The sequence below is a fragment of the Carettochelys insculpta genome, chromosome 5 (genome assembly GCF_033958435.1).
Source record: "Carettochelys insculpta isolate YL-2023 chromosome 5, ASM3395843v1, whole genome shotgun sequence".
Lineage (NCBI taxonomy): Eukaryota > Metazoa > Chordata > Testudines > Carettochelyidae > Carettochelys > Carettochelys insculpta.
In genome coordinates, this window is record NC_134141.1 from 75,885,099 (window position 1) to 75,900,851 (window position 15,753).

At 40.0% G+C, this 15,753-nt stretch overlaps 1 protein-coding gene across 1 annotated transcript in view; it reads right to left on the bottom strand.

The window, feature by feature from the left end:
• ADGRV1 (adhesion G protein-coupled receptor V1) overlaps positions 1–15,753 on the bottom strand; it is a 378,918-nt gene that overhangs the window by 211,341 nt on the left and 151,824 nt on the right. The window contains exons 73-78 of the mRNA XM_074994210.1: positions 10,990–11,161; positions 10,435–10,570; positions 7,194–8,026; positions 5,311–5,428; positions 4,244–4,415; positions 3,086–3,328 (exon numbers count right to left, since the gene is read on the bottom strand). Of these exons, the coding sequence (XP_074850311.1) occupies positions 3,086–3,328; positions 4,244–4,415; positions 5,311–5,428; positions 7,194–8,026; positions 10,435–10,570; positions 10,990–11,161 (1,674 nt within the window). The remainder of the gene's footprint in view (positions 1–3,085; positions 3,329–4,243; positions 4,416–5,310; positions 5,429–7,193; positions 8,027–10,434; positions 10,571–10,989; positions 11,162–15,753) is intronic.

The window sequence follows — 15,753 nt, forward strand, 5'->3', positions numbered from 1 at the left end:
CAGGAAGCTGTGTCAGAAACAGAAATACAATTATCTGACTTCGAGGCCAATGGCTTGACCACAAAGACCAGTCTCTGACCTTCATCATGGAGAGATTACACAGTGCAAAGCAAACACATAGAAAGGTCTAGAGATCTACACACAGACTTATTTCCTCTTGAAACATTACAGTTTTATGTATCATAAGGTATACAAGTGCTGACTAATTAAATACATTTACTGGGTAACTAGAACTTTTTCATTTAATTAAACAGCTTACTGTTGTTGCTCGTGTGTGCAGACTTGCTCTAGAATCAAGTAATCATTTTTGCAAATCACTGGCAGAAATTATCGTTATTTGTTCCCTTCCAACTGGGTTCCCGGAATCAGCAGGAAACAGGGAAATAAGTGGTGATGAAATGAATAACACTCAGCAAAGGAAATACAAAGAAATTGTGGGAATGAAATTAATTAACTCCTCCTTCTTCGTGCTTCTCCCTTGACTACTTCTCTCAAAGTTTTTTTCTTCACACTTTGGCACTCTGTCATGAACACTCAATAGCCCAGAGGATACAGTAGTGGTATTACTGTAGGTGCCAAATCAAGAAAGCTAACTGTATTAGCCTAAGCATACTGTGGATGGTGGTATAAATTATGCTGCCATTCCTTCTCTTTTTACCGGCTTCTTGATAGGAGATTCATTTTCTTTTTCCTACTAAAAATCTGAAGACCTGCTAACTGAAGTACACTGAGAAGCTACTATAAAACAAAGCCATGGCAACACAGGATAAATAATTGCTACATTTAAACCTTACATTCATGCATCATGAAATAAAACTCAAAGGGGAGAGGAAGGTGATCAGTAAACATAAAAATGGATTCACCAAGGGCAAGTCATGCCTAATTGCCTTTTATGAAGAGATAAGTGGCTCTACGGATATGAGAAAAGCAATGGATGTGATGTCCTTGTAAACCCACGGTTGTGAGCTCAATCCTTGAGAGGGCCATTCAAGGTTCTGGGGCAGGTTAGATAGAAAAAAAATCTGTGAGGGATGGTGATAGGTTCTGCTCTGAGTGCAGAGGACTGAACTTGATGACCTCTTGAGTTCCCTTCCAGATCTATGAGATATGCATATATCTTGACTTTAGCAAAGCTTTTGATATGGACTTCTACGATATTCTTGCCAGCCAAATAAAGAACTGTGGATTGGACAAATGGACTATAAGGTGGATTGAAAACTGTCGAGATCGTCAGGCTGAATGGGTAATGATCACTGTCTCAATGTCTAGGTGGAAGCTGTTATCAAGCAGAGTGTTGCAGAGTTCAGTCTTAGGGCCTGTTTTGTTCCACATCTTCATTCAGGGATTTGAGTGATGGGATGAATTGCACCCTCAGAAAGTTCACAGATGACATTAAGCTGTGAGGAGCGATAGACACACTGGAGCATACGGACAGGGTCCTGTGTGAGTTAGACAAATTGGAAGATTCATAATCAGATTTCTTTTGCCCAAAGACAGAGTCCTGCACTCAGGGTGGAAGAATCCCATGCACTGCTACATGCTGTGGACTAACTGGCTAAGCACCAATTCTGCAGAAAAGGTCCTGGCGATCACAGTAGATGAGAAGCTGGATATGAAACAACAACATACCTTTGGTACCAAGAAGGCTAATGACATATTGGGCTACATTAGTAGGAGTATTGCCAACAGATCAAGGGAAGTGATTATGCCGCTCTGTTGATCCAGTTTTGGGGCCCACACAACAGAAAGGATGTAGACAAATGGAGAGAGCCCAGAAGAGGCAATGAAAATTATTAAGGGTCAGGCTGAGTTACTTATGAGGAGCGACTGAGGGAACTTAGTTTATTGAATCTGCAAAAGAGAAGAATGTAGGGAGATGTGATAGCAGCCTTCAACCACCTGAAGCAGGGATTCCAAAGAGGATGAAGCCAGGTTATTCTCAGTGGGGACAGATGACAGAAGAAGCAGCAGTATTCTCAAGGTGCAGTAGGGGAGGTCTAGTTTGGATTTTAGGAAAAACTATTTCACTAAGATGATGAAGCACTGAAATGGGTAACCTAGGAAACAGTAGAATCTCCGCCCTTAGATGTCTGGAATGATTTAGTTGGGATTAATTCTGCTCTGAGAAATGGGTTAGATTACATGGCCTCCTGAGGCCTATTCCAATCCTAATTTCCTCTGATTGGACGAATGTTTACCTGCCTATATATAGTAATTCTTCAGTCTGAGAACACTTCTCTATAATGCCTTTAGTCCTAACAGTCAGTCCAAGTAGCTAGCCTAAGAGCTAAGCAGATGTAAAAGGGGAAAAAAGTAGGGAAAATCTTCCACCCAGATTATATACTGACTGTGGAGCCACAGCTGTTGATGGATGGGTAGTAACTGTGCCTAGATAACTGTAGAAATGTTGTGCACAGCTCCTGTTACCTGCGCTAAAAGAGACTCTCCATCAATCTGTCAGCAGAATAGGGGTTCTTATTATTTTTGAGACAACAGACTTGCAAATAGTATAAGGCCATATGATGAACATGCTGACAAATGAACAGAACTGATGTAATCTATTGGAGAAATACATTAGTAGTATGATGTTGCAGTTCATTAAAAAATTGCTGCCCCAATTAAAAAAACAGTTTGTAAATTCACTATTTCATTAATATTGCCTGGATTTAAGTGACTGTAAATGACCAGGATATGGATTAAACTGTGATAAAATGCCCTCTCTCTTCTTTTATATATTCTCTGGATAAATTACCATATCTGCTGTGGCAGAATTCATGTTTTAAAGAGAGAAGCCTAAAGCCTAAGAAAAGTTTTGGCAGGGAGTATAAGTGATCAATGACCTATTTAATATGTCAGGAGGACAACAGTTCTTGAGGTTATTAGAAGTACCCTGCACAAAATTACTTTTGGTAAACTAATAAAAGTGAGATAATTTTAGAGATGGGAAGCAAAATATGCTAAACTTATGTATATAATGACCACTCCTATACACATGTAATCAGTATTTCCCAGACAAAGTAAACCAGGGCTAACCTTACTTGCTTATGCTATAGAGAATAAATGAGAATATTATAGACAGTCTTACCTGCATATCATAACTAACTGAGATGGTTAAAGCTGTGCTGGAGTCTCTGACCACCTGCAAACTGATAAAAGTGGTCTTTTTATTAGCCACAGCCAAACGAGATCCCACAGCAAAATATATCAGGCCATGAGGAGCATCACTTTCTGGCACAGTTATGCATGCAAATCTTGAGCTACTGTTTAATGCCGCTCCTGAGCTTACTTCATACAACTCAACCAAAAAATAAGTTTCAAATTCAGGTACCTGTAAACAAATAAGAATTTTCAGATCACTATAATATCCACAGATTCCAAGAGGAATATGAGGTAAAGAATGCATTCCATCCTTTTTGGGAAAGTTCTCCTGTTATTATTCTGTCTCTCCATTGAAATACTCATTGGCTTCAAAAGATATTATAAGGATGATAATGCTTCAAAAGATATTATAAGGATGCTATTCCAAAAGAGATATGACTTCCATGAACTCAGCTATGAAACAAGTAGTACAAAAGTCACATAACCTTTCACACCTACCCCCACACAACAGCCTAACAACACATAGTATACTATATATGATGTGCCTCCAGGGAGGCTGAGAAACACAAGCCAAAATTTCAAATGAATGGAATGACATGTGCAGAATTTGTCCCTTTAATTCTTTTTCACACCTGTAAAAATGTGCAAAAACATGTGTACTATGAATTCCAAGTGGCAATTTTGCATGCCTGTGTAAGTACAGTTTTTTGCCCCTGCAATTAATTGTGACTCCCTATTGAAAAAGGACGGTGAAGTGCTTAAAAAAATTGACAAGTGAATGAACATCAAAAGTTTCAAAAGTTTGGCTATGAATTTTCACAACTCCCAAGTCTGTAGCAATGGGCTGAAAATATGAAACAGATTCTCCCAAGAGACTTCTGGTACTTCCCAGTTCCAGTCAGTCTGGAAATACAGTAAGCTATATTTCTATTGTCACACACCAGAGAATTTGATCATGCAATACCCAAAAGTTATTTTTCAAAGCAGCAATTGAAGAAAATGGGATTTTGAGGACTGAGAAGAAATTGAGTAAGGGATCACTAGATGTGATCCATGGATTTTAAGTTCTCTCATCAGAGCTCATGGAGATTTTTACATTAGTAAGTCAGTCATGATGCTATACAAACATTAATAAACTACTCACATTATCAGGTTTTATTTCAATGGAGATGTTGCATATTGTTTGGCCTGTCATGCAGGTGATAACCCCTAACACAGCCAACAGTTCATCTCCCAGATTTACACCATCCTTCTGAAGGACAACAGATGTTTTATTAAAGGTCACCCGCCAAAAGATCTTCACATCTTCAAAGGCCCTATGAGTAGAGCAAAGAAGCATAAATGCACTGAAGATGCCTGATACTGCTTCAGGGAAGCTTAACCACATGGATAAAGTCATTTTTTTAAATTAATAATAAAAAAATTACCAGCGGAAAACAAAATGCTTTCAGAAGTATTTTTTTTCTTTTCTTATATGTTATTTCCTCTGAAATTAGCTGTATTAATAAACACCACAAGAATATCAGTCAGTTATTGGGAAGCAAGTTAGATCTAGTTCTCTGCAAATTACTTAAGCATGTGCTTAACTGAAGTCATGGGGCTACCCATATGGCTAAAGTTAAGCCTGTGTTTAAGAGCACTGCTGAACAGGAATCTTAGATTGTAAGCATTTTGGAACAGGGACTGACTTTCCCATGTGTTTGAAAAAAAATCACTTAGCATATTTGAAAGTGTGTCTAATACATAAAAATACACAAACAGTATGCAGCAATATGGACATATTTACTGTCACTCATACCTTAATACATAAACATATTACATACACGTATATCTTAATACATGTACATACTACTACTACTCAGACCTACTCTGTAATAACCAAGTAGATCATAAAGTTGGAGACATTTTTATCGAAGTAAGCAATTAATCTTCAGAGTGAGTAAATCATAAGAAAATAAATTTATTGTCTCCACTATTATGTGTATTAGGGAGATATTTAATTCTCTTGTTTCTGTTAGAATACACTAACAATCACATTTTAAATTCATGAAGCAAGTTTGCCAAATTACAATAAAAGATTAGAGCAGCTGAAAGTCAAAGATTTATTATAAAATTCCATGATAACCTCTTCTGCTAACAGCAGCCTCCTTGATTTCAACACAGCACATTACAGCATGTGGGGACAGCACTTTTATCAGCCGTTGCCTGCACCTGTTTGGTTGCCTTGTGACAATCAGCTGCACCTCCCTGTTTTCAGAATCTTCATCAAGCACAAGGCCACTTTGTACCTCTGCACTGAATCCCAAAATGCCATTTTGAAGATCATTCCCTGTATGAGAAACAGTACATCAAAACTGATTAAGCAATAAATAAAATTGAGACAAAGCTGTACATATGTAATGCAGACAGAATTGCTTAAAATGAAAAATGTACACAAGGTATCATATAAAGCATATGAGGAGCCAAATTTTCAAAGCGAACAATGTATGTAACCCACAAAAGTCTCCTTCAAATGTATAAAAAAATTGCATAGTCCTAAATTTACCTAGAAACCTAGGTGCAATATTATATATAAGTTTGTAGATTGTCTTTTAACTGTGAAAAGAGTTCTCTTTCTGACTATTTCTGACTGGATATTAAGCACCTTCTGTGCAGGTAAGCTGTGGTATGAGGAAGCACTTGGGTTTTCATAGCTCTGCTCCCATTGATTTAGGTGAATCAAGTGCCAGGTCCACATTTTACTCTTGACAATCTCACCTATGCAGTCCTAACAAAATGGCCCACTGACTTTGAATTACTACTGTCCTTCACAGTCATTTAAAAAGTACATTAGCTCTGAAGGAGCCCCCTGTCATGACAGCATTACTCAGCACTGGGAAAGAAAGATACTGTTCTTTTAATAAAATAAGCTGCTAAGAGACTTGCAATCTGTTTCACTATAGTGTGTGTGACCTTTCTTCCCCTCAGCATTGTTTCTTGACCTGATTATCTGTGCTCATTTAATGTAGACCATAAGCTTAGCACATCCTCCATACCTATGACACTATATAATTTTTTTAAATACAAGCTATATGCATGCCATTATGTGACTAACTTGCACATGCATACAAATTGCTATTTACTTGTAGAACTGCAGCCATTGCGCATGTAAATGAAGCATGTAATTGCACACACATTTGACATTCTCTTCCCAGATATGTTTTTATGTTAGCTGTGCAGCACACGCTTCCATAGACATAATTTGATACCCACCCACTATTAGCTATCTTGTAATCTTTTAAGTATTTTATTTGGTTTCAATTTCTAAAGGCCTTGCTATCCCTCCTGTTATCCTATCACAACGCCTTTATTATATTCTCTATAAAATCAATGTTTAAAAACAACTTGGAATCAGAGTGCTTTAAACTCAAACAATTCCCCAAGATTCATATATGAAATGGTCTTTGGCAAACTATATGTGAAAATGTATGGTAGTTATTTACAAATAAAAGGAAACCAGAGTTCTGGTAGTAACCTGTGGCATTAGGATGCAATATCTGAGAGAAAAGCTCTAAGCTAATTAGCAGATTTAATCTAAAATAACAACCATGGCGCATATGCTGCTCTTCACTTCCAGAAGCAGAGATGGAGCAAAAGATAGCAGGGAATTCCAGCATCAGAAATTTCCCTTTGTTTAAATCTTGCCGAAACTATTTCACACATTAGGGAGGCAATGGATCAGTTGGAAGAAAGTCAGGTCAGGGAAACTGACTCTGCATAAATGTCCTCTCTCCATATGACATGGATGTACAGTAAACCAAATAAAATAACCCATGAATGGGGGCTGGGCAGCTTCCCGTATGTGAGCCAATGAGAGTTTGGGTCATGGAAAATGCACATTGCCAAAAGTAAGAAGGTGGAATTTCAAGGCAGTAGAGGGAAAAGCCTCACCACATCTGCAAACTCTCAAGGTTTGGGAACAAAATACCCTACCTAGCCCATGGAAAGGAATCCCAGTCTTAATGAAGTTTGTCGGAGGAACTCAGCGTTAGACAGCTTTATATGTTAAATTGTACTGTATTTATGCACTGAACCTCTGAAGACAATAACACTACCTGTGATAATTACTGCTGCAAAAGCTGCAAACCCATCTTCATCCCTTCCTTCCACAATCTGAGCTCCACCTTGAAGGTCTGAGAGAAAAACATAGAAGAATTCTTGCCCTTCAGGCTCATCATCATCAAGAATTCTGATAGACACTTCACTTTCTTTTTCTCCATCCAGCAGTGTCACAGATGTTATCTGTTCCTCAAAGTCCATCCCTTCCATCGCCCATGTAAGGTTTGACTTTCCATAAACATTCTCAAAAGGAAATTCAGCTACTCCACTCTGTGCACTCACTCCACCAAAGGTTTTAACAGTTACTCTGACATCACCAGCAAAGCCCTGGGTCCTTCTGATATTAAGTATCACTGTGTTTGTGTCTTCCTCAGTATAAGTAAATTCTGGCCCAAGACTGATGATTCCATGAACAATATCATTGGCCAATATTGTAATCACAGCAACACTAAAATCAGGATTGAAACGTGGATTCCTATTAGGAATATATTTTTCAAAAGCCAAAGCTTCAATTGAAGTTAAGTTTACAAAAAATACTTCGTCCGTCTCAGATATTGTGTCATCGATGATTGATATTTCAATTATAGCATCTGCTTGAAAACTTCCAAACACAAGCTCTCCATTTTGAACAGGTCCAAAGTCTTCTATTGGTTTGGCACTTCCTGCAATAGTCTGATAGGTCAATTTAGCTAGGTTGCTATGGAAACCAAACAGTTTTTGAATGTGCAGTCTGATCACCTGCACATCTTCTTCAACCAAAACTTGTCTTGAGTTAGGGGAAAATTGGAAGACACCCATTGGCTCAATTTCAGCTACTGTGAATCCTGATCTGAAATAGACAACACAAAAGTTGAATTAAGAAACACAAGATGCCCTCTAAAATTGACGGGGTCTGATTCTCTGTTGTCTTGCATTTTGAGTAGTTATTTATGGATGCAAGACGATGGGTATAAAATGTTACCGTAGCAAAAGGTTCCTTGTGCAGAATAATTAGGTGTGTGAAAGAGAAAGGGAAAAGTTGTGACAATGTGACAGAGGAAGTTCCTTGCACAGATCAGGGCAACAAACTTTCAAACTTCTCAGACTGAGCTGCAAGCTAAGGCAAGAAGAAGCAATAAGCAGTATAGCCTCCATGCACATCTTCCACTTCCAGAAGCAGGGAAAGGAAGCTGGAAGATCCAATAACACAGATTCCCTCTTCCTTTAAACCTTTCAGGAACTACTCCACAGGTGCTAGGGAGGCAGTGGTGTAAGGGGAGGAAAGGCAGGGTCAAGGAAACACATTCTCTGCATTAATGTCCCTTCTTAATGCCATTTGGATGAAGGGTATAATCAGCCAGCAGTTTGGGGAAGAGAAAGAAAGAAAATGAATAAACATGATCTGGTTTAGAGAGGAATTATTGCATCATCTTTATAGTTATTTAGTGTGAAGCTGGACTAATTTAATTAGTAAACAGTAAGAAAAATATGAACAACACATTGTATAAATATAATGGAACATCTTGAGAGGAGCTCACTTACCAAATACCTTATTTTAATTTACAATTATTATAGTTATTTCAATTAATAGTTTCTTCCCAGCCAAGAGGGTCTTCTTTATTCTTTCTCCAATTAAAGTTCTTTATTCTCCACCCACCCACCCCTCGGCCCTATCTATAAATGGCTAATGTTGGTGCTGTAGGGGGGAATGGAGAGATCAGAAATAGCACCAAGTAAAGAGAAAGGTACTGGCTCTACATGATAACCAGTCTGAGAGAGGCAGATGGTATGATTACATGGCTGCACTCCTTCTCCGGCACTTATGATCTCTCTCCAGACCTCAGAGCCATGTTTGCCATGTTCCCACATGTTTGGGCATCACCCACCAATCCACTGAGTTTGTGTCTTGTATGCATCAGAACACAGTTTCTGGGCATACAGTGGCATCAGGGGTTGCAGGCAGTTCTCTTCACTGTGGAGTAAGGAGAACTTTTCTCACAAAGCAAAACTGACCATTGCACTGCCTCAGTGCACCCGAGAGGTTTGATACGTGAGGCAGAATGAAACATAGATTTGTCATAATATTTGGCCAGTGTCCAGAATAGGGTAGGGTACTAGTCAGCAGGCCAGTGCATGGGGTAAATCTGAGCACAAGATTTGGAAGCATTCTGGCAATATTAGTTATTTCTTGGTCCAATATCTCACTCATAGCCTTTACCTCCGATGAGAAGTGATGCAGGTTGGTGACTCCAGCTGGCTGGATCCCCAGGATAACAAAAGGAGGTTAAGCACTAAGTGCTCATGCACTTGTCATGCCTTACCACCCTGGATCACTGATTTGCTTAGTGGGATTCAGGGGTACCGTTCATCTCAGTGTTACGGCAATTAAATAAAAGTCAAAGCTTGATGCTTAAATCTATCTTTTGTGTGTCGTGTCCAGTCACTGCATACACTGGCAATACCTACTCTTTTGCTTATCTTTTCCTCCTCAGGAGCAACCTCCTCTTTAGGCCTAATAGATCTGAGCTTGAAGGAAACTACTGCTTGCAATTTTGAGGGTGTGGGGGAGGGGGACAAAACAGCAGCTTTACATTCTCGCTGGTGTGAGTCTTGCAATAACTTCCACCCACTTTGAAGCCCTGAGGCATCTTTGCAGCTACTACTCTGCATGGCAGAGTCCTACAAATCAATGCACTGACATTCACAGCAAGTGTTGGTTCTGCAGCCTTGAACTTGGTAGTTCTAATGGAGCCTAGTTTAATTTAGCAATTTTAACCTTTTTTTCAAAATTGGTTCTTTTTGTGGATAAGCTCTGTGGTGATAATTGGTGCTCCCTAGGGTATCAGGGAGTATTTAACGCATTTCTATACTTTGTGGCCTTTGCAGAGGCAATGTGAAGATTTACCCCTCTTTCAGCTTCTCAGAAAATCTTGTATCGTTTCTTTCCACAACTGCCTCCACAAACACAAATACACACACCCCAGTTCCAGACAAATCACTCATTTCCCTATTGCAGCTTATACACTGCTGCCATTGAATCGGCTTTGCAAGAGGTTCCCAAGTAGACCAGCCCTACCAATTGATTCCACTTGGTTTGAAGCCATGGGTTTATCTGTTCTTCAAGTTATTGATTTTTCCTTTTTTTTTTTAAACATTGACTGAGTTTTTGCACAGTTTGTAACAAGCTCAGAATTTTCACTATGTCCATCCTTCCATGTATTCCATGCAATTCATCAATGATCTGAGTTACCCCCTTACCTCAGGTGAGCCCCACCAGACACATTGCTGTAAACTGATGATAGATGGATAGCAAATGCCTCAGGTCCACTTAAACTCGGAATAACATGAAATGAAATTGCTTTGCTTTGTTCACCATTAGAAAATGTCACATTACCTGGAGAAAGAGGTAGAAGCAAAAATGCACAAATTGTTAAACTGGAATCCCCCTTTCTACTTTCGAATATAGAGAAATGTGAGTTTTTAAATCAGACTCCTGCTCTACCTAGTGAAGTGGAAATCTGCATGACAAAGTACAGCATCATTTCTTTATAAAACAGTTCATCAGAAGTACAACCAAAATGCATACTGCAGCAAGGTGTACATTATCTATGAAATGCGAGGTGTTCCTTGTTCAAAAATAAACCTTACTGTTCACATATGAAAAAAATCAAACCATACACTTTCATTCTAACAACGTCTTCCTAAAAAGGGAGCATGAGATATATAAAAATATTAGAGTAACAATTGAATTGGAGCTAGTCAGACATGGAAATTCTGAAGCTCTGAGTATACTGTAACAAGAGAAGTGCTCACCAAATCCAGGTGTAATATTGCCAGGGTGAACAAACTCTGGGATTAAATCAAGTGGGTATCCAGAAGTCCAGCTAACTGTTACAGAGCCATATACTCCTTTCCTGGTTATCATAGCTTGGCCTGTCCCTTCTACAATGTTTGTAAGTTGTAAACCAAGAGATTCAAAGCCAACCTAAAGCAACACACAATATTGTTAGAATATCTAATACTGCCTGTATTTACTTTCTCTCTCTCTCACTCGCTTTCTAATTACAGTATCCATATACCTATGACACATGCATTTGCCAAAACCTCTAAATTCCAGATTTCTGAGACTCAGTCCTAGTTTTGGAAAAAGGTAATCAACATGTCCCTTAGATTTCTGTGGTAAAAGATACCAGTGTACAGCACCTCATACCTATTCTTAGTAAGGAAAAAAAATACAGATAAAAAAAATAAATGATCACTTGCACCACTGATGAAAAAGCCAAGGCCAAACGATATTGCTCAGAAGATATTCCTTTATGCCATTTGCTTTGTTTTTCACCTGCAACTGGGGCTAAAAGGGATATTCTCTTCTAGGGTTAATCTAGGAGTGGTAATACAAGTGGCATCCATATGGTAATAAACAAAGCTAACGAAAGAACCATATGAATAAAATTAAATTACAAATTCAAGAAAGCAAGAGAGAAAAGTGGGTTCAAGAGAAGAGATCTGAAAGAATTTAATATAAACATTAATCAAATTTAAGAGGTAAGATAGTGACATGGTATTGTCTGTTTCCTGCATACTGAAAAGATAATTGAGGCAGATAGCTCTTTATTATGGACCAATACAGTCAATGTTTACTTCCACATAATTCCACTGAAGGAAGCAGGAGCAGAATTTGGCTCTATATAGTTAACAGAATTCAATAGTGTCAAGGTTTATACTTATAAATAGTATTAAAGAATGGAAGAAAATCGACCCAAGGCTGGGAATTCTGCTGCCACCACTGTGAGGAGGAAACATAAAGTAGTGGTGGTCAGGGACTCTCTTCTGAGGGGGGATGGAGGCACACATCTGTCACCCTGACATTTCACCTCGGGAGGTATGCTGCCTGCTGGGGGCCCGTATCTGAGATGTTACAGAGGTGTTGTCCAGGATTACCCAGCCCTCTGACTACTATCCCATGCTTCTCATCCATGTGGGCACTCATGATACTGTGAGGTGTGACACTGAGCAGGTCAAGAGTGACTTCAGGGCTCTGGGGACATGGGTGAGGGAGTTTGGGACACAGGTGGTATTGTCCTCAATCCTGCCTGTCAGTGGTAGGGGCCCAGGCAGAGACAGGTGCATCCTAGAGGTGAATGTCTGGCTTCGAAGATGCTGTCGCCAGGAAGGCTTTGGTTTCCTTGACCACGAGATGCTATTCCAGGAAGGACTGCTAGGCTGAGATGGCATTCACCTTTCTAGGAGGGGAAAGGCTGTATTTGGACATAGACTGGCTAACCTAGTGAGGAGGGCTTTAAACTAGGTTCGACGGGGACAGGGGAGCAAAGCCCACAGGTAAGTGGAAAACATGGAAACCTGGGAGATGGGTCAGAAATGGGAGGGAGCATGGGCTACAATGTCAGAGTAAAACGAAGGTCAGGGCAAAACAGGGAGGCAAGATCAAATCAATATCTTAGATGCCTGTATACAAATGCAAGAAGTATGGGTAATTAGCAGGAAGAACTGGAAGTGCTAATAAATAAATACAACTATGACATTACTGGCATCACAGAAACTTGGTGGGATAATACACAATTGGTATGTTGGTATTGAAGGGTACACCCTGCTCAGGAAGGATAGACAGGGAAGAAAGGGAGGTGGTGTTGCCTTATATATTAAAAATGTACACGCATGGACTGAGGTGGAGATGGACATAGGAGAAGGACATGTTGAGAGTCTCTGGGTTAGACTAATAGGGGTAAAAAACAAGGGTGATGTCCTGCTGGGGTCTACTACAGGCTGCTTACCCAGGTGGAAGAGGTAGATGAGGCTTTTTTTAAACAACTAACCAAGTCATGCAGGGCCCAGGATTTGGTGGTCATGGGGGACTTCAACTATCCAGATACATGTTGGGAAAATAATACAGCGGGGCACAAATTATCCAATAAGTTCTTGGACTGCAGTGGAGGCAATTTTTTATTCCAAAAGGTTGAAAAAGCTACCGGGGGAAGCTGTTCTAGATTTGATTTTAACAAATAGGGAGGAATTGGTTAAGAATTTGAAAGTGGAAGGCAGTTTCGGTGAAAGTGACCATGAAATCAGAGTTCACAATTCTAAGGAAGAGTAGAAGGGAAAACAGCAAAATAGAGATAATGATTTCAGGAGCACAGATTTTGGTAAACTGAGAGAGCTGGCAGGTAAGATCCCATGGGAAGCAAAACTGAGGAGCAAAACAGCTGAGGAGAGTTGGCAGTTTTTCAAAGGGACATTATTAAGGGCCCAAAAGCAAGCTATCCCGCTGTGTAGGGAAGATAGAAAATATGGCAAAAGTCCACCTTGGCTTAACCAGGAGATCTTGCATGATCTCAAAATAAAAAAGGAATCATATAAAAAGTGAAAACAACGACAAATTACAAACGATGAATATAGGCAAACACCATAAGAATGCAGGAGAAATACTGGAAAGGCTAAGGCACAAAATGAGCTCAGATGAGCTACAGGCATAAAAAGGAAACAAGGTTTTTTATAAATACATTAGAAACAAGAGGAAGATGAAGGATAGGGTAGGGCCACTGCTCAATGAGGAGGGAGAAACAGTACCAGGGAACTTGGAAATGGCAGAGATGCTTTATGACTTCTTTGCTTCGGTCTTCACTGAGAAGTCTGATGAAGGAATGCCTAACATAGTGAATGCTAGCGGGAAAGGGGTAGGGTTAGAATTTGAAATAAAAAAAGAACAAGTTAAAAATCACTTAGAAAAATTAGATGTCTGCAATTCACCAGGGCCTGATGAAATGCATCCTAGGATACTCAATGAGCTGATAGAGGAGGTATCTGAGCCTTTAGCTAACATCTTTGGAAAATCATGGGAGACAGGAGAGATTCCAGAAGACTGGAAAAGGGCAAATATAGTGCCCATCTATAAAAAGGGGAATAAGAATAACCCAGGAAACTACAGGCCAGTCAACTTAACTTCTGTGCCAGGAAAGATAATGGAGCAGGTAACTAAAGAAATCATCTGCAAGCACTTGGAAGGTGGTAAGGTAATAGGGAACAGCCAGCATGGATTTGTAAAGAACAAATCATGTCAAACCAATCTGATAGCTTTCTTTGATAGGATAACAAGCCTTGTGGATAGGGGAGAAGTGGTGGTTGTGGTATACCTAGACTTTAGTAAAGCATTTGATATGGTCTTGCACGATATTCTTGTCAATAAACTAGGCAGGTACAACTTAGAGAAGGCTACTATAAGGCATAACTGGCTGGATAACCGTACTCAGAGAGTAGTTCTTAATGGTTCTCAATCCTGTTGGAAAAGTATAACAAGTGGGGTTCCGCAGGGGTCTGTTTTAGGACCGGTTCTGTTCAATATCTTCATCAACGATTTAGATATTGGCATAGAAAGTACGCTTATTAAGTTTGCAGATGATGCCAAGCTGGAAGGGGTTGCAACTGCTTTGGAAAACAGGTTCCTAATTCAAAATGATCAGGATAAATTGGAGAAATGGACTGAGGTAAACAGGATGAAGTTTAATAAGGACAAATGCAAAGTGCTCCACCTGGGAAGGAACAATCAGTGTCACACATACAGAATCGGAAGAGACTGTCTAGGAATGACTACAGCAGAAAGGGATCTAGGGGTTATAGTGGACCACAAGCTAAATATGAGTCAACAGTGTGATGCTGTTGCAAAAAAAGCAAATATGATTCTGTGATGCATTAACAGGTGTGTTGTGAACAAGACATGAGAAGTCATTCTTCCGCTCTAGTCTGTGTTGGTTAGGCCTCAGCTGGAGTATTGTGTCCAGTTCTGGGCACCACAAGAAAGATGTGGAGAAATTGGAAAGGGTCCAGGAAAGAGCAACAAGAACGATTAAAGGTCTAGAGAACATGACCTATGAAGAAAGACTGAAAGAATTGGGCTTGTTTACTTTGGAAAAGAGAAGATTGGGGGGGACATGATAGTGGTTTTCAGGTATCTAAAAGGGTGTCATAAGGAGGAGGAAGAAAACTTGTTCCTCTTGGCTTCTGAGGATAGAACAAGAGGCAATGGACTTAAACTGCAGCAAGGGAGGTTTAGGTTGGACATTAGGAAAAAATTCCTAACTGTCAGGGTGGTCAAACAGTGGAATAAATTGCCAAGGGAGGTTGTGGAATCTCCATCACTGGAGATATTTAAGAACAGGTTAGATAGATGTCTATCAGGGATGGTTTAGACAGTACTTGGTCCTGCCATGAGGGTAGGGGGCCAGACTCAATGGCCTCGCGAGGTCCCTTCCAGTCCTAGTATTCTATGATTCTACCCCTATTGGAATATGCGCCTCCCTGGTCTGGCACCCTCAGGACGTGAAAGGTCCCAAACCAAGGATTTTCCCAGACCAGAAGAGGATAATGCTTCCTTGCCCACAGCTCCCATTTCCCAGGCACTGGCTTCCTGTGGATGCGGCTGCCTGGGCCCCTGCACCCTAAATGATTCCAAATGTGATGTCAGCCACAAGTCCCAGACTCCCAGCTAGCCCCACAGGCTCTCTGGGCCAATCATTTCCATCATTCTGCCAGAGCACGGATCTTGACGGACCAAAGATTGCTGTA